General features: G+C 49.8%; 1 protein-coding gene across 9 annotated transcripts in view; it reads right to left on the reverse strand.

The window, feature by feature from the left end:
• Window positions 1-1,546: 1,546 nt before the first annotated feature.
• NDST2 (N-deacetylase and N-sulfotransferase 2) overlaps window positions 1,547-27,511 on the reverse strand; it is a 234,919-nt gene continuing 208,954 nt past the window's right edge. For all 9 annotated transcript variants that reach the window (XM_048856859.2, XM_048856861.2, XM_048856864.2 and 6 more), the window contains 12 exons: window positions 23,272-23,359; window positions 22,806-22,960; window positions 21,078-21,263; window positions 20,297-20,425; window positions 14,970-15,152; window positions 14,064-14,160; window positions 13,235-13,358; window positions 11,107-11,281; window positions 10,679-10,849; window positions 6,842-6,951; window positions 4,019-4,121; window positions 1,547-3,819 (listed from right to left, as the gene is read on the reverse strand). In XM_048856859.2, the coding sequence (XP_048712816.2) occupies window positions 3,694-3,819; window positions 4,019-4,121; window positions 6,842-6,951; window positions 10,679-10,849; window positions 11,107-11,281; window positions 13,235-13,358; window positions 14,064-14,160; window positions 14,970-15,152; window positions 20,297-20,425; window positions 21,078-21,263; window positions 22,806-22,960; window positions 23,272-23,359 (1,647 nt within the window). In that variant the 3' untranslated portion in view covers window positions 1,547-3,693. The remainder of the gene's footprint in view (window positions 3,820-4,018; window positions 4,122-6,841; window positions 6,952-10,678; window positions 10,850-11,106; window positions 11,282-13,234; window positions 13,359-14,063; window positions 14,161-14,969; window positions 15,153-20,296; window positions 20,426-21,077; window positions 21,264-22,805; window positions 22,961-23,271; window positions 23,360-27,511) is intronic.

Genomic DNA, 27,511 nt, shown 5'->3' on the forward strand with positions numbered 1-27,511 from the left:
TGGGGCACCTGGCATTGGCCACTGTCTGAAGACAGGATATTGGGCTAGATGGACCTTTGGTCCAATCCACTATGGCCGTTCATTTTGCCTAATTTGGAGCAAGTGCTCTGACCGAACCCTTTCTGAGTCTCTTGGTAAGCTCTGTATTATTGGAATGAGACACTGTCAGGCTCCAAGTTAACAGAGTCGCACTAAGGCCAGGCTGGTTCTTCAGTTCCAAGTGGAATGTCTAACCTGATCTTGTGTTCATAGGAGTAGAAGGCTTTGGCTGGGGAATGGGTGGCTACTTCAACAAATGTGCCGGCAGGGGTTTCTGTTTTAAAACCGGTTTCAGAGGAATAGCCGTGTTAGTCTGTATTCGCAAAAAGAAAAGGAGTACTTGTGGCACCTTAGAGACTAACCAATTTATTTGAGCATGAGCTACAGCTCACTTCATCAGATGCATACCGTGGAAACTGTGAGCTACAGCTACAGTTTCCACGGTATGCATCTGATGAAGTGAGCTGTAGCTCACGCTCAAATAAATTGGTTAGTCTCTAAGGTGCCACAAGTCCTCCTTTTCTTTTTGTTTTAAAACCAACTCTTCTCCATCAACTAGACTAGATATGAATAGCCATAAAATGTGATTTGTCCAAAGCAGTGGCTCTAGCATAAGAGGTAAGAATGAGTGAACTAGTTTCTGTGGTAACATAGCTGACATCTCCATTGGAAAAAATAGCCCCTTCCCAATCTGAATGGAACAGCTGTGAAAATGTTACAGGTTTGAGTCCAAGACCATCAAGGTAACAGGAAAACAAGCAGTACAAGCCCAGCAGCAGGAAGTAATAACAATGCACAGGGCAATATTACACTTGGTTACAGGGCCTTCCTCTTGGAGAACACACATGAGTTCTGTGCAAAGGCAGGGTGTGAAGATATCTGAAGTGTAATAGCAACCCTCTGCTGCTGGGGTAATTTTGAGCTACCCACTGAATTGAGGCTAATGTGATGTGAACAAACTCAGGCTGCTGGCCAGTGCTCTCTGAGCAGCATTGAACCACCTCTGAAGTTGGCACCAGCCATAAAGAAAAGCCTGTTCCTTGCTGCATGTCAGGTGAGGCTGGCTAACGGCCAGGGCAGCGCAGAGACGCTGAAAGTGCAGGCAGAAGTCTTAACAGCTTCAGGCTGGGGGCTTGCAGAAGCTGGCCAGAAGCCCAGAGGCAGCTGGTTGGTGAAACATGGCAGGACGGGGGGGTGACAAAGTGCTCCATGCACTGCAAACACCCACAAGGTATACTGAGGGAATTGTTTTGCTAGCCTGCCCCCTTTAATTTTCTGGCTCAGTGGATGCTTCAGGCTGAGTGGTACTGGTGCTGCTGGTTGTAACATCTGCCCCCTTTGTCACTGCACCTCTTCAGGACCCTGTTCCTTGCACCCTTCCCAAATACCAGCTTAGGTCACTGTTCTAAATTGTAGCTTGCTTGTTTCCTGCCTTTGCCCAAGCACAGGGCTGAGTGGGTGAGAGCAGAACCAGAGAGAGGACAACACTCCAAACCGTCACAACTCATAGAAAATAAGTGGTACGTTTATTGAACCCACTGAATGCTACTTCTAGCCTTTATTCAGACACTTGTGCTCAGCTTCGAGAGCCAAGAATTTCTCCATTATCATCATTCAATGTGAATGACACTATACATGAATCCAGTGCAGGAAGCGGGGCTCTCCTCTGTTCTAATGAGGGAGATAGGTTTCTATTTCTGTTCCTCTTTTTGGTTGCACAAGGTTAGCCCTTCCTTAGGGCACATGGAATAAAATACTATATTGCATACTATATACATTTACATACAATGGTAAATGCACCAGTTAAAAATACACAATACCCAAGGCTCAATGGAAAAGCTTGGTTGAAACAGCTTCTCTCCCCTTTAGAAAAAAGGAGACCATGACAGTTGCAGAAGTTGCCATACATTATGTTCCTGTCTGGGTCAAAGTGAACCCTGCCATTTGTCTTAAGCAGCAAGACTCCTGCTATATAAGGCTGGAGAAGGAGTAAAAAAAGCTGGTTCCAGAGCCACTCTCCTCCATGCAGTGAGACAGGGGAAGTTGGAATTTAGACGCCCATTGGCTCAGTGAGAAAGAAAACAACCACTCCAGCCACCAGCAGGACGAGTTCATCAGAATTCATCTCCTGCAACTGTCTGGGTATTACTTTTCCAAGTGTGGCCAACCTCAGAGAAAAGCAAACCCCCCCCCAATGCAGCTGGACAATTGTCCCCACAATAGAAGCCCCAGTCCCTTGGCAGCAGAGCTGCCTTTACTCTCACTAAGCTATCTGGCTTGGTACAGGGGGTGAGAGTGTCTCTTAATTCACAAGGATCAGGGCCTTGTTCTTTTGCACCAAGGGAGGATCAACAAGCTCTACTCTGAGCGCCCTGGATCTTGCCTAGATTGCTCCTACTCAGTTATCTATCCTATCCCTTCAATGGATCTGGCACCCCTGAGGATGTCATCTGCTCAGAAGCTAAGTGCGAGTCAGAGGATGTTCCTGTTTGACCCCATTCCTCTCTCACTGATGTCCACTGAAGAAACTAGCTTTGTGGCCTGGTATCTTCTGGACCCTGCCATCATGTGGATGCTGATGCAGCCCCAGAAAAGAACTGGACCACTCTTCCCCAAATCAGTAATGCCTGGGAAATATGCAAGAGAGGAAGCAGCTAGTAGGACATGATCCTCAGTTATATTCAGCAGCATGGCTTAGAGCCTTTGCAACCAGGGGCCTTAGACTAACTTATCAAGCCCATTCCCAGGAGGAGGTAGAGGAAATATTCTATTGTTAGAGGACAACCTCTGTTCCCCTCCCTCTGGAAGACAACAGACAGATTCTTTATGACAACTTCTGCAAGCCTCTGCTCCTTCACCTAGCTCCCTGGGCACAGCTGCAGGCAGGACCAGGCAGTCCACTTTACAACACCCCCCCTCTCTGAGCAGGGAGCCTAAGCGGAGGATGCTGTTGAGGGGAGCCACACAGTTTACGAACAGCAGGACCCGTCTCCAAAGAACAAACTCCATGTGCAAGGAGGAAGAGGGAATGTTGCCTTTCATGGCTGGCATTAAAACTGCTCCCCAAAGTTGGGGTTCTCCCGATTCCCCCTTCTCTAGGCTGCAGTGGCTCTTTCTGCTACAACAGTGCAATTACCACATCGCTATCAACAACAAAGGCCAGGTGCTGCACCCCAAACCTGTCACAACTGGAAGACATTAACCCTCTAAGTACTGAGCATTTCAGACAGTAGTAGTACAGGAGTCTGAAAAATCCCAGTCTTCAAAGGGTTAGCATGCTCTCTTCTGGGTGGGGGGAGGGAAGCCCACAGATGTTCCCTGGGCTCACAGTCTCCTCCTGGAGCAGCCGCTACACTTTGTGCAATTTCCTTTTCTTTGTGTCTTTCTTACAAAAGTTTTGTAACAAACCATTAATATTTAGGGGCTTGATTCGCACTGGGTGCAACAGTCTCGCTGGACCTCCTGCAATGACATCCCAGGCAGCAGCCAGAGCAGGAAGGGCTCCTGTCACCATCCCAAGATCTTGGCTGCTGTTCTTTTCTCTAGTTTTTTGACTGACAAGAGATGCCATCGTAGTGTATTTTCCACCTGGCTTTTATATCCATGGATAGACAGCACCATGCATCCATCAGCACCAGGGCAGGGGCTTCCACCTCAGCTCCAGCTGGAATTCTGCAGTTCCTCGCGGAGCCACGTGGGAAGGGGCTGCCCAAGTCTGTTCATCAGCTTGGATAACTCGATGTTGTGCTCTCGATAGAAGTCTGTGAGGAACAGCCGAGACTGCAGGGGGAAGAGAAGACCTCACGTTAGCAAGGGTTACATGCAGTCCTCTCTCTGCCCTGAAAGGCATCGTGTAGTCCCCATATCTCAGAAAATCCACTGACACTGCACCTTGTCCCTAATTGGCTGAGAGCGCTCTCCCCTTCAACCCACTATGCCTCTTCCAGGCAAGGCACATTTCCCCAAGCTGGTTACTCACCGAGGAATCCATGTCAGGATACTTCCTTCCTTTACTCTTTCCCAAGCATTTAGTCTTCCCTCCGTCTAGCACCTGGCACCAAAATCCTTTTGCTTCATCAAACCTGAAAAGGACACACTTAGTTAAAAATCCTAGGGAAGGAAACGTGTATCTGTCTGTGTTGCTGACTCCAGTTCAAAGATTTTAAAATCTAATTCATTTTGCACTTTGTTTCTTTTTCGTGGCGTGCCTCTTGGCTGTGACAATGAAAAGCACTCTTTTACTTTTGGTTCTAATGCATGGCAAGTCAATTTCACGTTCAGGTTCAGGTAAAATGTTGTGGTGACCACCAGGAAAATGGAATTTTAGAGGCTGTTTCCATAGGAACTTACACTAATAGAATTTTTTTAACAGTTAGTTTAAAACAAACAAAAACACCCTCCCTTTATGCCACACTGATTTGACAGCTTCCGATGGTGCTCAAAGCCTCAACTCCTGGGCACCTTACGTTATTAAAATACAGATCTAATGAAAACCTCCATCTAGTCCCTAAAATGGGCCACATATCAACTTACCACACAAATTCTCAGGGCTGCAAGCTGACCAACCCTGCTTCCTCCTCATCTGCTGCTTCAGCAGTTGCAGGTCATAAGTGACCCACGGCAACTGAAGATGGGGGAGTGTCTATAGTTCCACTAATCCATCACAGCTGCTCCAACAGAGAGCCAAACAGTCCTAATCCCTGACATTTCTCTAATGCCATTCTCCCAAGTGAAGTTTCGCTGCACTGTTTTGGACAGGTCCGCTGTCACGCAGGCCATATCTGTGTCTGAGCTGGAAAAGGAACTCAGACCTGACTCTGAATCCTTTACGACTATACGATGCCTCTTCTAACAATTCCTCAGGCATATCTGGGACCCAATCAGACCCATCAGTCTCCTTCCCAACACCAATGGGAGAGGTCCCTCACCTCATAATAATATATAGCCTCCAATTTAATATATAACTTACCAGAGACTCAAAAAGGGTTTGGCCAGAGCAGTTGCTCCAAATTAGGTGAAATCAACATAAGAACAGCCATACTGGGTCAGACCAATGGTTCATCCAGCCCAGTATCCTGTCTTCTGACAGTGGCCAATGCCAGGTACCCCAGAGGGAATGAACAGAACAGGTAATCATCAAGTGACCCATCCCCTGTCGCCCATTCCCAACTTTTGGCAAACAGAGACTAGGGATACCATCCCTGCCCACCCGCCACTGATGGACCTATCCTCCATGAACTTATCTAGTTCTTCTTTGAACCCTGTTATAGTGTTGGCCTTCACAAAAATCCTCTGGCAAAGAGTTGCACAGGTTGACTGTGCCTTGTGTGAAGAAATACTTCCTTTTGTTTGTTTTAAACCTGCTACCTATTAAGTTCATTAGGTGACCTCCTAGTTCCTGTGTTATGTGAAGGAGTAAATAACACTTTCTTAGTCAGTTTTTCCACACCAGTCATGATTTTATAAACCTCTATCATATCCCCCTTAGTCATCTCTTTTCCAAGATGAAAATCCCTGTTTTATTAATCTCTTCTCATACGGAAGCTGTTCCAGACACCTAATAATTTTTGTTGTCCTTTTCTGAACATTTGCCAATTCCAATATATCTTTTTTGAGATGGGGCGACCACATCTGCATACAGCATTCAAGATGTGGGCGTACCATGGGTTTATATAGAGGCAGTATGATATTTTCTGTCTTATCTATCCCTTTCCTAATGATTCCCAAAATTGTTAGCTTTTTTGACTGTTGCTATACATTGAGTGGATGTTTTCAGAGAACTGTCCACAATGACTCCCAAGATCTCTTTCTTGAGTGGTAACAGCTAATTTAGACCCCATCATTTTATATGTATAGTTGGGATTATGTTTTCCAATGTGCATTACTTTGCATTTATCGATATTGAATCTGATCTGCCACTTTGTTGCCCAGTTTTGAGAAATCCTTTTGTAGCTCTTCGTAGTCTGCCTGAGACTTAACTATCTTGAGTAGTTTTGTATCATCTGCAAATTTTGCCACCTCACCGTGTACCCCTTTCTCCAGATCATTTATGAGTATGTTGAACAGTTCCGGTCTCAGTATAGACCCCTGAGGGACAACACTATTTACCTCTCTCCATTCTGAAAACTGACCATTTATTCCTTGGTCTAGATGAAGTTGTGATCTGACCTTCCCACCTTGTATCTCCCTAGCCCAAAGATAATATCCAGAGTGTGTCATACAGCAGAAATGAAACAGCAAAAGTCCTAGTCCGTTGGTGACACCATGAGGTACTGAACAAAAACTCAAGGAATTACGGTTCCAGGTAATTTCAGTATCCACATCAACAGCAAGTCTTGATGACTTCAGTGTCAAGGTCAAAAAGGGCTCAGCTCAGGAAGGGATCTAGGACAATGTTAGATTACTTCTACATCAGCAAGCGGGGGACACCACACGACGAGTCCAAATACAGGGTGATGTCGTGCCTACAAAAAGAATAACCAGACCTCTCTACCATCCCAAGCTCATTCTTGGCTCATGTGAAGCTTAGTGACCAGGTGGATGAAGGCCAGCAGCATTTTCCAGCCAGCTTTGGGAATCAAGTGCTTAAGCATGTTGTTAGATCACATAAGCACAGTAGGGAAGCTTATTTAAACTCACCACACCAGTCAGGCCAACTTGCAATCCCTTCTCAGGAGAGGCCAGGGACAGAGCTCGTGACAGACCAACTCTTGTTTCACCTGAGATGAAGGTCATGAGTAAGCTCACAATGCAGCTGCCTAGCAATATTAGCAGTGATACGCACATACTGACGAATCCTTACTTGAGGGCCTGGGTGTAGTTGAAGAGTGGTGTCACCCCCAGAAACTTCTGGATGTTCTCCATGATGGAAGCAGGGCTGTGCCGGAGCTCCTGGCCATCCACAATCAGAATCTGAAACAATAGAGAGTCCACAAAGCTTTCAGTGTGAGCTAAGTCAGCCTCTGGCACCAAACCAGGGAGCAGCCCCTCTGAACCAGGACATTCCCCCGGGAGCACTGTCCATGCCCTAATACCTGCGGCTTACAACCCTCAAAGAGCCTGAGGGGAAAAGCTAGTGCTGTTCCTCTTTTGGGTGCTGGCCCTTTGTTACTGGAGACAGAAGAGTCCTAATGTGACCAATATTTACAACATAAAAGCAGCTCAAAACTGAGTGTCACTTTTTTCACTTGACAGTTGCCACACAACGGCCTGTAACTGAGCACCTAGCCTCAGCACTAGCCATCAATTACATGCATCCTTTTTGACAGCCGATGCTTCCTTTTTACATAACAATCTGCTCTGGCTCATTTCCCTCCCTCGGAGGATGACAGATATTAACCATCAGTCTCTTCGTACTAGCTGGACTATCCATTAAAGAGGAAATCGTTCAAAAGAAATGACCTGGGGTGAGTTCTGGGGAGCTGGGCCCTAGACCACTCCAGATCCAGTAGTGAAACAGAAGCACTTGGCCACAGAAGGAGATGGCTTTTGGCAATTTTGATGGTAGGTCAGGCACTGTGGGGAGGCGACGTATCTCTTTGCAGACACTGAAGTTGACCTCAGAGCGGGCGAGCTGCTTTTCCTCTCCTGCTCTGGGGCAGGTATCTTCTAGTGGCAGGAGGTGGTGATGGAAGGGCCCCTGCGTCTCACCTATCACCTAGTCACTCTGTGATAAACCTGCATGGACACAAACCACTGCAAAGAACTGTGGGGTATTTGCAAAGAGTTCGAGAATCCTTCTCCATGCAATTAGTTCATTGTCCAGGGCAGACCAAAAGCTTTGCTCCTTGTGTGTCCAGAATCCCAGGCCAAAGAAATAACTACAGGAAGCTGTGCTCCAGTTCTGTACAACCATTACACCATTAGCAGTTTGGGGGTGGGGGTGGGGGATTCCTCTTTGGAGAAACCTAGTTTTTAAGACCAGTTCCTTCTTAAAGAGGCCATTAAAATGCCCCCAGTCACTCTGGCCGTGAGACTGGAAGGTGCAGGGCTTCTGCAGCTGCACCATTTCAGCCAGGAAAGGGAGGCAATCTTATGCAAATCTCTGTTGCCAGTTATGGTAGGTAGCTTTTGTAAATCAAAGTGGAGAGATCCCATTGCTTATATAGGGAGAGAAAGTCTAGGCTTCCAGCTCAGACAGCAGGTCACAGGTCCACAGGACAGTTCTAGTAATAATGAGGATTCAGTGAATAAATGATATATCGCTTTCCATCCATCACTGCCACAGCACACTCCCGAATCACTTCGTGCTGTGATCCTGTTTACTGGGTAACTGCAGCTCAGCAGATTTGTGACTTGGGCAGTGGCTCCACGCTGTCAGGCCTATGCTCCCTCCACTCAGAGCCCAGTTGTCTGACCTCAGCTCTGCAGATCTGTGCTTGTAACTAAGCCCTTTGCTTCTCTCCAGGATGGGCCATGCGCTTTGTGGGTCCTGGAGAAGTAGTGTTTCCTGGGTCAGTCTTCCAAAGGTGACATGTCCATATCCTTTTGCATAACCAGCTCCTACAGGGTATGTCTTCATTGCAGAGTTTACTTGGGTGTTGTCCCTAGCCCCACTCCTGTCCCCACACAAATGCTCTGAGCTGAATGGTGCTTTAAACCCACGCTAGCTGGTTTCTCTGGGAGCATGGGCTAGTGGGCTGCTGCTGCATTCAGACTGGTAACCCTCCCACTTTGCAGAGAGGACACAGACTAAATCACTTCAGTGCCAGTAAGCCTCCAGCGCCTTCCCTCTATTCCCCAGAAGAACAGACAAGTTCTCCTTCAATTGACTAGAAAAGGATGATAGAGCAGCTCAGCTTACTGCAGCGCTGAGAACCATGGGAGATGCCCCGTGAGGTAAGTGACACACACAAGGGACAGCAGCACCAGTGAGGATGCAGTAGCTTGAGTAGGGCTTTGCAGTGTGGCTGCTCACCCCCAGGCCAGGCTAACCTAAGTGCTGATCACCCAAGTTAACTCTCCAGTAGGGATATCCACAGTCTTATTCTAAAGTGTCCTAGTCCCTGCCCGGTGTGGTAGCCAATGCTTGACACTCATTCTGTAGAGAATGCAAAGTCAGCCAGAGAGGAGAGCTCAGGTGATTTTGTACAGAGCAGGAGGGCTCCCTAGTTCCATGTTTTCACAGTGCTCCAGCGTAGTTGTGATTAGTTCAGCTGAAGAGTTTTCTTGCTGTATTATGTCCTGACATCATTTTAAGTGCCGTCTTCCGCTAAGAGGGTATTGTCCTCTCTTCACTCTCATCTGTTCTAACAGCTTGAATACGAAGGCAGGGAGATGTGAGCCCAGGGATGTGCCCGCACACTTTATGCAGGACAGACTCCTTCCACCATCTCCCTGGCTCTGACCACCAGATGAAAGTGCTAGCTTGTCTCCTGCGCTGAGGATGCTGCTGCTGCCGCCTTTCCAGTTGCTGCATTTGAATTAACTGGCGGGGGGTTGCAAACCGTTGGCTTAAGCCAGAATTCTCCAGATGTGGAGGGAACAGCCCAGGGCCGGGGCTCTCGCTGGACAATATACTGCCTTAGAGGAGATGCAATGTCTGTTACTCCTATTCACTGCAATTGCACCACAACTCGTCTGCTCTGGTCAGGCTCTGGCTCTGCTACGACAGCAACAAGGCCATGAACACAGAGCCCGGCTTTGTTTTACCTTTGCCTGTTAAAGTTCTACAGCCGTACTACGTTTTCTGAGAAGCAGAACCACTGCCCGGTCTTAGAGCTATTGCTGCTGCAGGGAATAAGTGCCTCAAAACGCATGATGGGATCTGTTGGTTCATGCACCACCTGAGACTAACTCTGGCAACAGAAGTCGAGTTCTAGGCAATCTTGCTTTACATCTGTCAGCAAAGAGAAGTTGCTAAAATGCTTTCTGACTCCGAGCACACAAGGCAGTTTGTAAATGTCTTGTCACAACGAAGGCAGATTCAGAGACAGATACGAGCTGTAGTTTGTGTGGACCAACCTAGAAATCTATAAACAGAAGGCAGGCAGCACTCCAGAATTCGGCAGTCTGGGGACTCCAGACACCTGCAGTAAAACCCACACTCAGCAGCGCTACAGGCTTCATGAGCTGGAGAAGAAACAAGTGAACGTGACAAGCAACAGAGCCCCAAAGCCTCTGGTGAAAGCCAGGGTATCACAGCAGTAGCGGAACACCCACTGGGCACCGTGACACACTGCCGAGACAAAAGGGAGAGACGCTAAGGTTGCAGTAAGCTAGTGCTTCCTGGGCCTCCTAACGCTGCTGTGCGGGCTGGGAGCTCAGCCACCTACTATACACAGGCACTAGGAAACCTGTAGACACTCGACCCTGACTGGATAGACACGATCAGTAACAAATCAGCCTGATTCTCTATCAGGTAACATGGAGGGAAGGAAGCAGCAGTTTATATTCCCCTCCCCAAAAAAGAGTCGTAAGTTACAGTGAAGAGAGAATGAGACAGACGGGGAGTTTCCTGTCTCTACAGTCACCAAGCTGAACTCTGAAAAGCCAGCTCGTTCCCTGTCCACCGTGCTTCACTCGGGACTGGGGCTTTCTGACTCTCTTCCCCAGAGTTACTGATGTCTGAGCAGCACTGATCCAGAATAATCTTCTGCCAATTACTAGAGACAGGGCCAAGCACAGCAGAGCTCTGTACCTGCCCAGAGGGGTAATACGTCAGCCATCGTTCCAGGTGAGTCGAATACATTCCAGGGAGCAGGCATCGGCTCTGCAGGTTGCGCAGCTCCAGGTGGGCCTGGGATTTCGCAGTAATCACCTGGTAGAAGGTGTAATTGAGAGCCACAGGGTCGCTGTGAGCACGCTGGTGCTGGGAAACAAACACATGGTTAGGTCGTCAGAACACAGAACTCTGCCCTTCCCTAGCCAATGTGCACGCAGCCCCCTGCTCTCTGCTGCCCTGGGGCAGCACAAACACACCCCAGTTCTCCTGTGATCAAATCCACATGCTCCCATCAGTACTAACCTACCCCAGCCTCCCAGGAGAAATCCATTCACCCAGGAGCTGCTTGCCACACTGGAGCAGATCTCCAGCCCTCCCCAGGGCCCCCCGGGAAGGGGTGATACCTGGTACCAGGAGTAGGCTCGGATGGCCGGGTTGATCAGAATGGAGATGATTTTGGCTCGTGGAAGCAGGGCTGCGCCACGCTTCGGTACCACCTCTGTGTCAAAGTAATTGGCACTTTTCTCAAACATGAAGTCTGTGCTGGCGTTGGAGGGGATGGGGAAGAATTCCATGTACCTGCCAAGCAGAGCAAACCAGGACAACTTGATGGCACACGTGTGGGGAGCACAACCCAGCAGAAAAGTGGCACAGGGCAAACCAGCCTGCTGGCACCTCAGAACTGTATAGGGCATGCAGAGGAGCTTGGGGTGGCCAAGCCCATAGAATCATAGAATATCAGGGTTGGAAGGGACCCCAGAAGGTCATCTAGTCCAACCCCCTGCTCGAAGCAGGACCAATTCCCAGTTAAATCATCCCAGCCAGGGCTTTGTCAAGCCTGACCTTAAAAACCTCTAAGGAAGGAGATTCTACCACCTCCCTAGGTAACGCATTCCAGTGTTTCACCACCCTCTTAGTGAAAAAGTTTTTCCTAATATCCAATCTAAACCTCCCCCACTGCAACTTGAGAGTCAATGAGGGGATGACACAGAACGGGGATAGTAGGGAACAGGGGTAGAGTCTGATGTGGAGTAGGAAGGGGTGCGATAAGGGGCGAAGACATTGCCCTGTGAGCAGGGCACAGCACTCTCGGGTGGTGCCTGGAACTAGCTGGGGATGTAGACAGGCCTCAGAATTATTCCCCCAGGTCTCAGCTTTCAGTAAAAACAAGTGAGCCTCTAGCTATTGTGTGAAGAACAAAAGACAGCCCAGTGGGTAGCATGCTAGCCGGGACTTGAAGATCTGCGTTCAAGTCCCTGCTCTGCCACTGACTTGCTGCATGACCTTGGTCAAGTCATTTAGTCTCTCTGTGCCTCAGTTTCCCCCCTCTGTAGAACAGGGACATGAGCCCTGCCCTGCCTCACAGGAGTGCTGTGAGGATAAACACACTATAGATTGTGAGGTGCTCAGATACTAGGGAGATGGGGCACCTACAAGAACCTTAGGGCTTGTCTTCACAGTAAAGTTATCTTGAGTTATATCCGTATAATTCCGAGTGGATACTTTCATTCTGGATAAGGAGTGCTCACATAGGGGTCTACACTGGTATAACTAGAGCAGTATAAAAATCCCCCATGTAGACAAGCAGACAGACCAACCAAACCAAGTGTAGGAGACAAAGACATCTGCTTGGGTCCGTAGAGAACTTAACTCTGAGGTGAGAACTGCCCTGTCCATCTCAATGGGCACTAATTCAGGCCTTGTCTACACTAGCTATACTGGTATAGCTATACCGGCAAACCCTCCTAGTGGAAATGCAGCTTATGCTGGCAAAGGAGTACCTTTGCTGGTCCTGGGTGGTCCAACCTTTTCACTGCTGTGTGGGGCTCTTCCACGGACCACCTACATAAATACGTGCTCTACAAAATGACGTTCTCCAAGCAGCGTGACCTCGCGTGTACAGTGCAATCAAGGCCATGTCATAGGGAGGATGCTATTTTGTCGAGTAGATCTGTTGCAGGCTGGACACATTCGGGCTTGGAGAGAATCGGCCTGTGGGACACATCCGGCCCACGGGCCACGAGTTGGGCCACTCACCGCTTCACCAAACAAACGTAGCTATGCACTGGCAAATGGACTTATACTGGCAACCCCTTTTTAGTATTGGGGTTTTGCCACATTTGTTACCAATTTAGCTATGCCAGAAAAACCTTTGCTTTGAAAAATCTCAGATCTAAGTGAGAATATTTTAAACATGAACACATCAGAGCATGTGACAAGGAGAGCAAGTATTGTATGGCGATTTCCCCAGGCTGCTCTTGGGCAGACATTCACAGCACATGCAGGGCTGCAGGAGCATGCATGGCTTTCAAAGTTTAGGAAACGCTGGGCTCAGGGCTTATAGCAGGGGTGTAGCTGGGGCGTAGCAAGTGGAGAAACAGATCAAGACAGTGAGCACCCAGAGGTGCAACGTACCGGACAGAAATGGAGGGCTTGCTAAAACGCTTGAGGTGGATGGAGCCCAGGGACACTCAGGAGGGCGCAACATGACGACCAATCCCTATAGGGGAGCACAAGAGCTAGGATGCTTACCAGTCAATTCCTTTATGATAGTTGGGCCCATTGAAGAACTGGATCTCTTCGAAGGAGGCTAGGCTCGGGAAGTTACTAGTGACCGCTGGGTGCATGGTCAGGAAGAAGTGCACAGCTGTTGTGCCTACAACGAGCAACAACGATTAGTGGAGCTTGGGTCACCCAAGGAACTGAAAGAGGTGGGGGGCGGAGGAGAGGCTTGTGTCTCCTGACAACTCTGCTGAGCACAGCGAGAGCTTCCAGCATGTCTATGGTCAGCCAAGCCAGGTGTCCTTACTACGCAGCGACAGTGCGGCATGGGCACAGAGCACAAGAGCTGCCAGGGGCATAGGCACACCAGCAGAGATCCCCAATGACTCCTGTGAGGGGGATGGCAGCTGGGCTGGGAAGAGGTTCACCGATAGGGCTGAGGGTCCCATTCTACACAAATGGCTGGCACCTGTCAATTGCTGGAAGCGGTTCCTCAGCTCAATACCTCTCTAGCCAAATCACTGCCACAGCAATTCCAGATGAGTTACCGACCCATGCACAGATCTAGTCCCAGCCCCTGTGCAGTGCGTCAGCGTGAGAGCCGTTAGGGCACAGGCCTGTTACTGGGAAGGCGCTAGGGGGCACATCGGCTCGTGTGGGTAAACCAAGAGGCTGCACTACTTCTCGCCGTGACTCAGCAGGGCAGTAGGAGCAGTGTGCTGACGGAGGTGCTGCGCTTTGGGTGGGACAAACCAGAGACCCTAATCACGCGTGATCGCTGGCTACTGCCGTGCAGATCCACGAACGGTCCATCTGCACCGGAGGCAGGAGTTTATCTTTAAATGGGCTGAACAATTACCAGTTTTCTGGGGTCCAACAACAAGGAACTTGGGGAGCCGGTCACATGTTTTCTCTTTGGACCAGATATCCTTGTGCCTCTTATCGTCACAGGGATTCTGCACAACAGAGAGAACAGGATTTAATATTAGCAAGGGAGCTGATGACGGCTCCTGCGGATAGAGTGTAACCCACAAGGAACAATTCACAACTACATCCCCATTCTGCTGAGTACTGGCAGGCTGCACTGCACAGACCAAGGCGCAGGAACAGCTTCCAAAGCACTCAAATGATTTAGGAGCCTAAGTCCCTTTTGAAAGTGTGACCCGCAATTCCTGTCCAAAGAAACCAAGATGTGGGCCCATCATCATTGCTGGGCTGAGCAGCAATCCCTGCCCTGCTGCTGTTACAGCACAGCCACTCTGGCAGACAGACAGTTCTACCCCCTTCAGTTCATTTCATCTGCTCATTAACATGCAGAGAGCTGCTGTGCTGGGATGAAATGGAATAAGCAAGTTTTGATTTAACCAACATGAATTCTATAGCGTGAAATTATGTCCGGAGGCGTCACAGTAACATGCCTGCAAGCTCTGCCAGCCCCACAGACGTTCCTCCCCCCACGGTTATATCCTCAACTAGCCAAGTACCTGGGACCCCCTCCAGGCCCATGAGAGCTCTCTGTCCCCACAGCTCGCACCAGGAGTGTGGCCCATCACTCCCTTCCCCCAATGTCACGTCTTTGGGATCTGGGGAGCGAGGCAACAAGGACCAAAACCCACGGCCATGCGACTCACCCCTCTGGGCACTGGAGTGGTAGGAGTGGCAACCCTTCCCTCTCCATGTACCTTCCAAAGAGAGAGCAGCCTCCTGCAAGAGGCCACGGGGAGGAGTCCTGAATGGCCAAGGGAGATCAGAACAGCCTGCTCACCTGCCACAGTGGGTTCTTCTCCTGGGGAAAGATTTCAAAGTACTTTTTTGCCAGCTGGACAGGAGGCAGAGTCTGCAGGCGAAGGTTGGTCCAGCATTGCACAAACTTGACCAAGCTCTCAAAAGTGTACAGCCCCAGCCGGTCGTTCCCATAATTAGACAGGTGCGTCATGAAGATGCTGATCTGCAAACAGGGAACACAAGAAGCATTTACAAGTCAGGTAACAGCCCTGCGTCATCCCAGCCTGCTCTCTGCCACCCTACTGCATCCCACCACCAGACTTAGAAGCTGCTGACTTCCGAGGCCTGCTCTGGCTGTCTGAGCTGGTGAATGTGCATCCCTCCTAGGCTATGGGGCAAAGGTAAGAGACTATATTATGCCCCCGGGGTTACTGCTCTGCAATCCACACCTCTGCTCCAGGCAATGGGTGCCCCGGGGAGAGGGAAGTGGGTGATTCTCCAAATAGCCCCAATTGGGCTAGTCCGTGAAAATCCCAAGTGCAGACCATGTGTGAATCAGAATGCGTTCTCCGCCAGAGCCCCAGCACAGTTACTAGCACTGCAGACAGTTGGAACAGGGAGCCCGCTCAGCCCTTACAAAACACTGACTGGTGGAGACAGGACCTACCCTGGATCCTAGCTCTCCCGGCAAGCGCGCTGTGCATTCCCAGAGACAGCAACTCACCTCTCCTAGGAGCCCCAGACCCAGACACGCACAAGGCAAACACATTCCCACCCTGCACAAGCCACGGCTCCACATTCCAGGTGACCACAGGATAGTTTTGGAAGCCGGGCTGAGGCCAAAGTAGTGATTTGTCCACAGTGACCCTTTTCAAGCAGTCAACAGCTCGGAAAGCCCCTGTCCAGGAGGGAATTGGAAGCAGAATCTCCTGTGTGCTCAGAACTGGAATTCAGTTCCTCCTCCTCTTCCCATTGCTAGAGGGGGTCACAAGCCGTGAGAGCAGGGCACTCGCTGCACTGGCTGCGGCATGTGCCAGCTTGAACAGGGGACACGGAGACCTCGGAAGGGGAGTGCTGGGGCTGGCTTTGACTGCCAGGCAATGCCCTGGCAGAAGCAATCCAGGGCAGACTGGATGATCTCACAGGAGTCTCCCAGATCCCGAGTCTGTGGGAAGCCAGCTTTGACTCACCAGCAGCGTGAGGAACAATCTTGGCTTCACTCTTTAAAGCACTAAAAATACACCAAGACCTGAGCCTTGGGGTGTGGCCATCCCTGCCTGTCCTCTCGCCAGGGAACAGACATCATAGAATCCCAGACTATCAGGGTTAGAAGAAACCTCAGGAGGTCATCTAGTCCAACCCCCTGCTCAAAGCAGGACCATCACCAACTAAATCAACATCCTCCATCAAAAGGTCCTCCCAGGGGGTGTGGGCATCCCCCTGCGGAACTTCTTGCCAACTGTTGGGCATGGGACCCTCCCGAAGCTCAGGAACATGTGCATATCCTCCCTAAACCCCCAGGAGGGTACCTTCTGCCCACCAGGTTACGGGGCTCTGCAGACGCACTCAGGCCTGCAGCGAACACGAGGTCTTGCATTCACCCTGCCTTGCTGAGCAACCTACTTTCATAATTGCATTCGTTTGTCCACGGCTTTGACGGCTCGGTCCCTGTGACGCTCCAGTGCACAACTAGGCACAGAAACGCTGCAAGGCCAAAAGGTCAGCAGCACAGCAGGGGGCACCTCACTGAGAACACTGGGAAGGAAGCAGGTGGTTTAGCACCGCAGGGTACAAGAGGGGCCTGGGCAATCATGTGGGCACCCACTGGTGGAAAGCTGGAGGCGAATCACTGTGAGGATGGGGGAGCAGGTCCACCTGGCAAGGTGAGAGGATCGGGCTCAGGAGTAGCTGTCCATGCATCAGGAGAAAGCATCCATTTCCTCCAACTGCTTGGGGAGCCACCTGATAGACAGGGATCATTGCACAACAACCCCTTTCTCACCACTGACACAGCCCTCCTGCATTGGGGGAGGAGAGGATTCAGTCCCAACACCGGCTTGCTCGGGACGCTGCCAGGGTGACAAACGTGGCATACAACGGGGGCAGTCAAATCTCCAGGCCTGCCATGACCAGTTCTGGTAACATCATTGCCCATAAATGGTCCCAAGCAAGAGGAATCGCAACCAGCCAAGCCAACCAGGACTTGCAGGGCCACTGCCCTCCTCTTCCTACTGAGTCTGGCTGTCTCGTAACAGTATAACATGCATACCCCAACAGATCAGCCCTGGTGGTCTGCTCTGCCCTGGCTGGTCCTGCCAACACAGCCCTGAGCGAGCCTGCTGATGTAATCTATGACCAAACCCTGCCCCTCAACTGACCCATGACTAGCTTGGCAGTAAGGCCCCATCTGCAGCATGGCATGATCTCCCCTGCTCAGCACTGACAAGGAGCTGTAGACAGAGAAGCCTGGAGTTCAGAGAACAGATGATGAGGGAAACTTTAGGAATATAAAGCAACAGCTGTGGGTATAGCAATGGCCTGTATGGCATGTAGTGTGAACAAAAGGGCCTGTGAGAAGTGCTCAGAAACATCCCCCTCTGCTGCTAGGAAATACAGCCAGGGCATGTGGCAGCCTGTAGGCGTCTATTCTCATGCCTGAGATCAAGGCTTGCTCACTAGTCAGAAAATCAAACATCATCTGTTGACACTGCAGAGTTAACCATACACCCAGGACTCCTGCACGTGGGCCACACTCCAGCGGGCTGGAAGCACCACAAAGGAGTGCAAAGAGGCTGTGCCCCAGTCTGCTACGGATCACTGATAGTGATGTGGGGCTGGTGGCTTTCTCCAAACACTGGGATGTCTCTATCAGTGGGGTCGCACTTTGCTAGCTCTGGGCTCCCTCTGCAAACAGGAGCAGTGAAGATGTGTTGACAGCACAGCCCTCCGCTGCTTGCAGGGATGAAGGGAAGAAATGAGGGAGAAATACCCAGCAGAAGGAAAGGTGCAAATACAGGAAAAGACTGAAGGAACTCAGAGGAGGCTAGAGAGTCACAGTGGGGAGCCAAAGCCAAGGTGCATGGTGCTCTGGGGACAGTTTTATCTGCTAGAGGACACCACAGCCCTTGAGAGATGCCAAGGCAGTGCCTGAAGTGGGCAGCCAAGGCCTGGCTGTACTGCAGTGGGGCTCTTGGAGGGGTGGGGTGGAGTTCAGTTCACCTTACACCACACTGAAAGCACCAGATATTATGACAGACACAAGTCACAGCCTCTGGGCAGGCAGTGAGCCACAGAACTGAGCTTGTCCAGAGTGTTGCCGATGATACAGTTCCACTTAAAATTTCTCTTTTAATAAGTCATACATATGCTGAAATGGCTCCTCACCCAACTCTCATATTCCATATAAACAGACCGAATACTACATATCTGTGGGGAAAGTGAGTAGTTAAGCATGTTGATGTATATACAAAGGGGGGTGTTGGCAAGGACAGGGAGAGAGCGAGGGGGCCCTGGGCTGGGGGCGGTGTCATGTGGAGGGTCACATGAGAGGGTCACATGCTCCCCCTTGTGTCCCTCCCATAAGTGCAATACCAGCAAGAAATGATTTCTACTTGCACCACTGACTGGACACCACAGCCCGGGAGTCTGTTTGCAGGTGACTGAAGAAGGGGAACAGCCAGCGTGGGTTGGTGATTTGCACATTAGGACACAGTCATCTGGTCACCACTTTTTACATAACAAAACTGCCCTCTTGAATAGAGAGGGGGAGCCCGGTGGATTGTGATCTCTGGATTTCAGCAAGGCCTTTGGCCCAGTGGCCAAATTCAGACACTGGAACAGACAGAAAAGAGTAGGGAAGATGAGCTGAAATGATCCAAGGGACCAGAGAATGATGAACTTGTGAGAGAAGATGAGAGTAATAATGGTGGTTCCCCTTAAGCTGTGAGGCTCGTTATAGGGGTGGAAAACAGTAACTCTGACTGGGTAATAATAACCACACCAAGACAGGACATTTCTAGGGGACAGGAGGAGTAAACTGGTTTAAGTTTAACAAAGGAAATTAGGGAAGATCTTTGGACCCAAGACCTATGAGAAAGGGGAATATCTTGCTTCGACATACTCACTAGGTATCTGTAAGGAAAGAGAAGGTTTGGGAAGTTTAGCAAGGGGTGACAGGCAGAGGGATGGACTACGAAATGCAAGGCCCCTTCCAACTGCCTCCCTCTCAATTTTCTGAACCTGACCATCTGAGCCCACTGTCTCCCCGTTTATTTCTCTGGATTTAAAAGGATAGAGGTGGGAAAGCCCCCAGCCAGCATCCACAGCAGAAAGCTGGGAAGAGACTGGAAGGTGCAAAGGCAGTGCATTACTCCGGAGTTTGCTGGAGCCAGGCAGTGATTGAGGGGGCAGGAAAGAGCTGTGTCAGACCTGGATCTCCTGAAAATGCCTCAGGCAGGACAGTTGCATCACAGGAAAAACATATAACAAACTGTTTCACATGTATCCAAGTTTCAAGGAAATGGATTGGGGGTGGGGAGGGGGAAGGGGACACACCCTAGCAATGAAACCCCAGGAGGATTTGTCACAGCGCCTGGAGACAAGCCAACTGCAGCCAGATGCACAAGCAATAAAGGGAGCCAAGTACTTTTGGCTCAGCAATTCGTTGGGGGAAGACTACAGCACGGGTAAGAGGAGCTCCAGCATCTGACTGGGCTCAGCATGCCAGCCCCTTCTTCCAATCCTGTGCTTGGGGAGGTTTGCTCTGGCTGACCCTAAACTCTGATACGAACTGACAGAGGACAACAGGGTTTGCCAAGAATTCCCTTAAGTAGCAAGGGCTGCTTTAGCCTTTACTGTCCAGATAAGCAGCTGCCCGCCCTTCCCCCAGCTCTCGCTCTCCCACCCTAATAGCTAACCATTCTAGGCAAACCTTGTGTAGTCTGCGGAAGAGAAGAATGAGGGGGGATCTGATAGCTGATTTCAACTACCTGAAAGGGGGTTCCAAAGAGGATGGATCTAGACTGTTCTCAGTGGTAGCTGATGACAGATCAAGGAGAAATGGTCTCAAGTTGCAGTGGGGGAGGTTTAGGTTGGATATTAGGGAAAACTTTCTCACTAGGAGGATGGTGAAACACTGGAATGCGTTACCTAGGGAGGTGGTGGAATCTCCTTCCTTAGATATTTTTAAGGTCAGGCTTGACAAAGCCCTGGCTGGGATGATGTAGTTGGGGATTGGTCCTGCTTTGAGCAGGGGGTTGGACTAGATGACCTCCTGAGGTCCCTTCCAACCCTGATATTCTACGATTCTATGAGGGCTTCCACCCTCGCACTCTCCATGGACACTGAGAATGGGCCCGGCAAGCTTACTGGGTTCAGAAGCACTGTCAGGAAGAGTTCACCGCCCCGAATGCTTTTGTCCAACTCCTTGGAGCCCCCAGGATACTCGTTGTAGAAGATGGTGTGAGTAAAAAGCCCACACGTCTGTCGAGGCAGCACCTAGTGAAGCCAGAGAGAGGGAACGTTACAGAGGAGGCTGAGTGCATGGGTGTGTCGAGGCAGCACCCTACAGAATGACATGGAGAGGACGCCACGAACAAGGGACCCCAAGCGTCACAGGTTTACAGGATTCAGACTTTCCCCTCATTCACATGCTCATCCTGCTCTGAGTAACGGCACAGGGGGTTAGTGGGATCTCAGCTTCATGCTAGCGTGCATAGTTCTTTATCACATTCCCACAGGGGCTGACCCATACATCTAACACATAGGTCAGGACAGGTGCTGCAGACATGCCTCCTCAGAAAGAGCCCTGGAGTCTGAAAAGGAGAAGTCTGCTCGTGCAGAGATGGTGTTTTCATGGGCCTGGATGCATAGCTTTGTAGACGTGTAGACTTGCTTGCGTTTGGGAGTTTTTATTCTAAAACCTCACGTACCGTAGCCTCTGCACTGCACTGACTCCAATCACAGATGCACACCAACCGGCTCTTTCTCAGCTTTGACGGATGGTTTTGGGAAGGTTCAGCACTCGAGGTACCAGGTGGAGCTTCTCAACACTGGTCACCTAGAAGGCCCCCCCCATCAGCAGACTGCCACCATAGCTCCTCCCAGAAATAACCCAACAGGCTCCACTCTCCCAGCTGGTAACACTCACCATGATGCCGTTATGGATAAACCCTCGCCGGTACCGGGCAGGCCGCAGGTGGGGATACTCCTCAGTGCTGGTCACCTGGATGCCCCAGATGGATTTCCAGGCCTCATAGAGCTGTGTGTGGATGGGATAAACTCCAGAATGATGGGGGGCCACAGCATAGCCCAAGTCTGTGGGGATCCCATGTTCCTGGAAGCAGAACACAGCTTTCGCTCAGTATTTAACTCCCCATTGTCTTTAATGAGAACCACAACAGCACGAGCAGACTCTCTGGGGACGCTGTGTGAAATGGGAAGCTCTGAGTACTACCAGAATCTATCAGCACATGTAGCAAAGGTGTTTATACATCAACCAGGGCGTTCAGCACCGCAGCAGCAGCTGAACAGCCACGGGTCACTTGGGCTGTGACAAACTGGACTAATTCACCGGCCTGACGTCAGCCCCACCGGTTACAACGGCCAAACTGATCAGTGCTGCTGAAGAGGCAAATCCTGCTCCTAACTCTGTCCAGAGGAGCGTCACCAGAGCAGAAAAGCAAAACCATACCTGCCAAGTGTGGAGGGAAGGGAAGACTGCAGCTTGGCTCAGTCTTTGAGAGAGTAATGCTAGCGACAGCAGGGAGCAAGGGGGCTGTGCAGAGTGGATCGGGGACTTGGATCCAGGTATTACATCAAATCAATAGGAAATATTTGAATTTTGTGGCTAGAACTTCACAGAATGGTTCTGGTAGCAACAGAAATTAGGACAGCTTTGCCCTGGTGGTTTACAATACACCTGGGGCCCTCTGACAGAGTCACAGCCTGTCATGCTCATTGGCTAGGGTATTCTATATTAAGTGTGTTTAATTGCTCTCTGAGTTTTGTATCTCTTTGCAACGGACTGTCACATTTCTGGGCCTGTGTCTGAAAGAAAATAAAATCAGATATTTAAGCAGGGAAGACAAGAGGTAAACTGTCGTTATAGCATTGTGGTAGCTGTGCTCTGAGGTTAGGAGCACCCATGTTACCCAGGGTCAAGAGGTCCAGTGAGTGGGGCATGAAACAACAGACTCTTACTCCAGTGAGGCTTGGCTTATAACTGATAAACCCATAGCATGGGCTGAAGAGAGGCTTGTTTTCAAAGGAATCTGTAGATGTTTCACCCCTGTGCCGTCAGTATTAAGCATATATGGCCCCAACAGCCCAGGACTTTCCAGACGGTCCTCTCCCTCCACATGACAACATGGAACTTTCTTTAAATTGAAGTGATTCTCTGGGAGGCCAATGTTCATACGTTGAGCATCCTATGGTACTGATCAGCTGAGGGCAACGCACACCTGGCTCCCTGAAAAACCTCAATGAAGCAACAGGGACAGAGCAGGGAATGCTTCTTTACAGTCTGAGTTTGTACCATACTTTGAATTGGATACTAGAAGTAGCACCAGAATGACTCAACAGCCACAATGCCCCATGCCCACACCCTAGGAGCCATGCTTTGCAATGTAGTAGGAGCCACACATTGGTGCACAAGTACCAGGACACACGTTCCCTTGGGCACTAATGCTGGGTGTCACACTTCGAGGCAGTAGGGACCAAGCACCAGGCCAGGGATTCACACTCAGCTTTCCAATCCAGCAGGATTACCACATTAGTGCCTAGGCTCAGCAGGAGCCAAGCACCCATTCCGGTGTGGATGCTTTGGGATTTTGAAGCAAAGCGAAGGAGCCTATGGACCACTGACATCACCTCTTACCAGCGCAAACTGCTTGTTGAGCTTCATCTGCTCAGCCAACACGGTGACGTTGTGGAAGAGGTGAGGCTGCATGTGACTCCACATGTGCGGGAACCACCAGAACTCCTTCCTGTGTTTAAGTAGCATGTCATCGCCTTCATCTTCCTCATCTGTACCTGCAGGGAGCAGAAGGTCCACAGCAGGAGGGTGGTCAGTGACCTGAGGCAGTGGCTAATCTCAGTGTAATTCAACACTGGCAGCACCCAGAGACATCCTGCATTAGTTTTACACACACCTGCCATACTCAGGGTGCTTCCAATACCATCATCCTGCTGGTGCTCAGCTCACAAGAGCTGAAGGAAATATTCGATTGGACAGACAGCGCTTTAGAACCACAGACGCTGTAGGGGAGCTGTGCTACACTATGGGACACTGCAACCAGAGGACACAGACTCAGGGGAATGCTAGGTGGGTGGAAGGAGCTTACCTGTGTGGTAGAATTTCCCAGAGAAGCCCAAGTTGAAAGTGAAATTGGGGACTAATGTTCTCAGCTTGTTCTGAGTCTTCAGGAGAGCCTGTTCAAATGGAACGGGAGAAAGAAAGATTCACATTCAATTGCTCAATTCCAGTTCAGTTCTGGAAGGAGGTACACTAGTACGGAACCCTGTTGTCCTCCATTGTGGCAAGGCACCGTACTCCCTGGAGCAGTGGTTCTGAACCCGCAGCCCAATCAGCACACAGCTGTGGCCCACGTGACATTCTCAGGGCCATATGGGTATTGTATATATTGTGTGGATGCAGCCCACATAACACATAGAGAGCTGTATATGCGGCCCACAATGGTAAATAGGTTGAAAATCATTGCCCTGGAGTGAAGCATGAAGCAGGACCATGAGAGCTAAGAGGAGGAATGAAACGGACTCTTCGTGCCGGCTGGTGATACAGGGCAGGGTGCTGATCATTGTCACCATATTGATTATTTCTGGAGTGCCAACGATGCACTTGAAGTTGTCCAAGAACCTGCACTAACCTAGCCACCCAAACCCTTTCTGGTCAAGGGGCTACTAGCCTCTCTCCTCCAGAATGAAAGGCCAGAAACTTCAGCTCCCCCTCCTCACTCAGATGTCAATGGCAACAAATGTGTAATGAGCCTGGGATGATGGGTAAGACCAACATTCAAGGCTAGGCTCCAATCCCCACTGTGCTCATGGGACTATCCCATTCCTAATCCCCCAAGGGAACCAATGCGTTAGGGGAAATATGGTCTATGACATCTTCTGGAACCTATGGTAAGGGCTAGTTTACATTAGAAGTGCTAGAGCGGTGCAGCTGCACCGCATCCGGTGAAGCTGCTCTGTGCCAATGGGAGAGAGCTCTCCTCTCAGCATAATACAAAACCACCTCTGCGAGCGTGTCAGCAGGAGACATAGCACTGATCACACCGACGCTGAGGTTGGTGTAACTCACGTCACTCGTGGGTGGCTGATTCACAGCCTTGAGCGACATAACCTGTAGTGTAGACAAGCCCTAAGTTCATCTAGTGCTTTGGAAAGATTCAGCCTGGCAGTTCTGCAACCAAAGGCTTCACAGGACAGGGCAGCATGGGCAATGGCAATGCAAGGGTGAATCTCCATACCTGCTCTGTTTCTGTGGTTTGGACACCTGCTTCACCAGGATTACCTGCTTCACAACTGAGATCCCCAACTCATTTCACATAGGGCACTCATTACACATGGTTCAGAGCAACAGCTTTCGATCAGACCAACCAAATTCATAAGGAGAGGCAGTTCCCGTGCTACTCGGCTGCATCTGCCCCCATAACCTAGCCATGAAAAGCTCCACCTTTATTACCATCTCCAGAGCCATCCTCCTTTCTCTGTGGGAGTGAAAGAGGTCTCCAGCTACTCCCTTTGCTGGGAAGGTGAGAGAGAAGAGAGGAGGCTAAGGAGCTTAACATTCCTCTACAGAGGGATGTTTAAAGCCTGGCTTGGGTTACCATAACACTTCTGTCAGCTAATAAATCCTACATAACTCTGCTTCAGAGTGGACAGCAAAATCTACTGCTCAGAGAGAGGCACCCTGGGAAAGAGGTGGGGCAAAGGGAGCCCAGAATCATAGAATATCAGGGTTGGAAGGGACCCCAGAAGGTCATCTAGTCCAACCCCCTGCTCAAAGCAGGACCAATCCCCAACTAAATCATCCCAGTGAGGGCTTTGTCAAGCCTGACCTTAAAAATATCTAACGGAGGAGATTCCACCACCTCCCTAGGTAACGCATTCCAGTGTTTCACCACCCTCCTAGTGAAAAAGTTTTTCCTAATATCCAACCTAAACCTCCCCCACTGCAACTTGAGACCATTACTCCTTGTCCTGTCATCTGCTATCACTGAGAACAGTCTAGAGCCATCCTCTTTGGAACCCCCTTTCAGGTAGTTGAAAGCCGCTATCAAATCCCCCCTCATTCTTCTCTTCCGCAGACTAAACAATCCCAGTTCCCTCAGCCTCTCCTCATAAGTCATGTGTTCCAGTCCCTTAAACATTTTTGTTACCCTCTGCTGGACGTTTTCCAATTTTTCCACATCCTTCTTGTAGTGTGGGGCCCAAAACTGGACACAGTACTCCAGATGAGGTCTCAACAATATCCAATAGAGGGGAACGATCACGTCTCTCGATCTGCTGGCAATGCCCCTACGTATACATCCCAAAATGCCATTGGCCTTCTTGGCAACAAGGGCACACTGTTGACTCATATCCAGCTTCTCGTCCACTGTAACCCCTAGGTCCTTTTCTGCAGAACTGCTGCCGAGCCATTCGGTCCCTAGTCTGTAGTGGTGCATGGGATTCTTCCGTCCTAAGTACAGGACTCTGCACTTGTCCTTGTTGAACTTCATCAGATTTCTTTTGGCCCAATCCTCTAATTTGTCTAGGTTCCTCTGTATCCTATCCCTACCCTCCAGCATATCTACCTCTCCACCCAGTTTAGTGTCATCTGCAAACTTGCTGAGGGTGCAATCCACACCATCCTCCAGATCATTTATGAAGATATTGAACAAAACCAGCCCAGGAACTCAGACTACGTAGAGTATTATCATGCTGCTTTCCAGGAAGGTCTGTTCTTTATGATGTGCTAGACCTTCTACTGACTACTGGTCCTTCATAAGAGCTCACTCAGAAAACAGTACCACACAGGTTCAATCCCACTCACACAACCCCCTGCTGGGCTGGATAAGAGAAATAGGAACCAACCAGGGCCTGCACTGGAAATTCCTCCAACCTTCTCCTGATGAACTGATACAAACAGGTGAGTGATCCCTCATCAGTAAAGGGGGGTGTGTGTCTTTATAATGGAAGGGAGGGAGTGTGAGGACTGGCAGGCAGGAGACCTGGGCTCTAGTCCCATCCCTGCCAGTCGCTCAGTTTATTTTCCCTCCCTATACTCACCTCTTAGGGTGCTGTGAGGTGTAGTTCATTACCATGTGGAAAGTGCTCTGAGATGTTTGGAGGCAAGGTGCCAGAGAAGGGCACAGTGTTATATTTACTAGCACATGAAGTAACCAGACAACTGCAGGCAGGTCCTCAGCCCCACACTCTGCTCATATGACACCGAACGTAGTCTGTTAGTCGCCCTCTACCCCAAGAAACTGCCAGCTTCCTCAGCTGGTGGAAAAGGGGGAGCCTACCTGTGGTCCCGGCTCTTCTTTTCAGCAGCCTGACCACAGGCCAGAAAACCTCCCTCCGGATTCCAGCAAACTCAGACCTAGTCTTATTTTTGCTTTGAATCCCTTGGAGAGCTCTGAATATCTCTATTTGATATCCTCTACTTACCACCATTTGAAGGCTCCTACTGGAATGTAATAATCCTGCTCTTAGCTAGCCAAAAGGGCCACTGTTGGCTAACAAGCACTGCTGGCTCCAGGAAACAAGAGACTGGGATTCAAATGCAGCTCACTACCATTAACTCGCCAGGCCAGCCCAGATCCAACCTGCCTTACAATTGCTATAATCCGATGGAGAATGTCCTCCGGATTCTAAGGCCTGATTTTGCAGATGTCTCAATCCAGCCTGTAATCAGCTGAGAGAACAAAACTGCAGGCACAAGCAATGGATACCTAAATTCCACCACCCAGATTTGTGTGCACAATAAAGATGATGAGGAGTACTTGTGGCACCTTAGAGACTAACCAATTTATTTGAGCATCTCTAAGGTGCCACAAGTACTCCTTTTCTTTTTGCGAATACAGACTAACACGGCTGTTCCTCTGATACCTGTCATTAATAAAGATGATGTCTACATTCTATCACTTGGGCCTTCAATTAATTACCCTCACAACTGGGGGGCTTTAAAAATTATCCTAGGATCCTAAATATTTATTTAAAAACACACATTGGAAAGAAATTAAAAGAAAAGCCCCCATCTTGGTGTGACCATTTTAAAACAAAGTCTGCATGCTCCCACTGCTGGCTCTGCAGAAGAATGCACCAACAATCACTACAAACTCCTGATGTTGCTGGTGCACAGACACAGCTATTTCTATGGGGGTTAGGACATCGGGGGGGAGGGGGGAGAAGAAACAAATTAGCCCTGACTGTATTTTGTTCAATGTGGCTATTTAAGCCGCCAATCCTTTTCTAACATGGCATTATGGTCCTAGACATCACAGTGTTATATGGCTGAACAGTCCTTTATATGACTGGACCTTTTTTAGATGTAAAATGTTTCACTTTAGA

Source organism: Caretta caretta, chromosome 7 (genome assembly GCF_965140235.1).
Source record: "Caretta caretta isolate rCarCar2 chromosome 7, rCarCar1.hap1, whole genome shotgun sequence".
In the NCBI taxonomy this organism is placed as follows: domain Eukaryota; kingdom Metazoa; phylum Chordata; order Testudines; family Cheloniidae; genus Caretta; species Caretta caretta.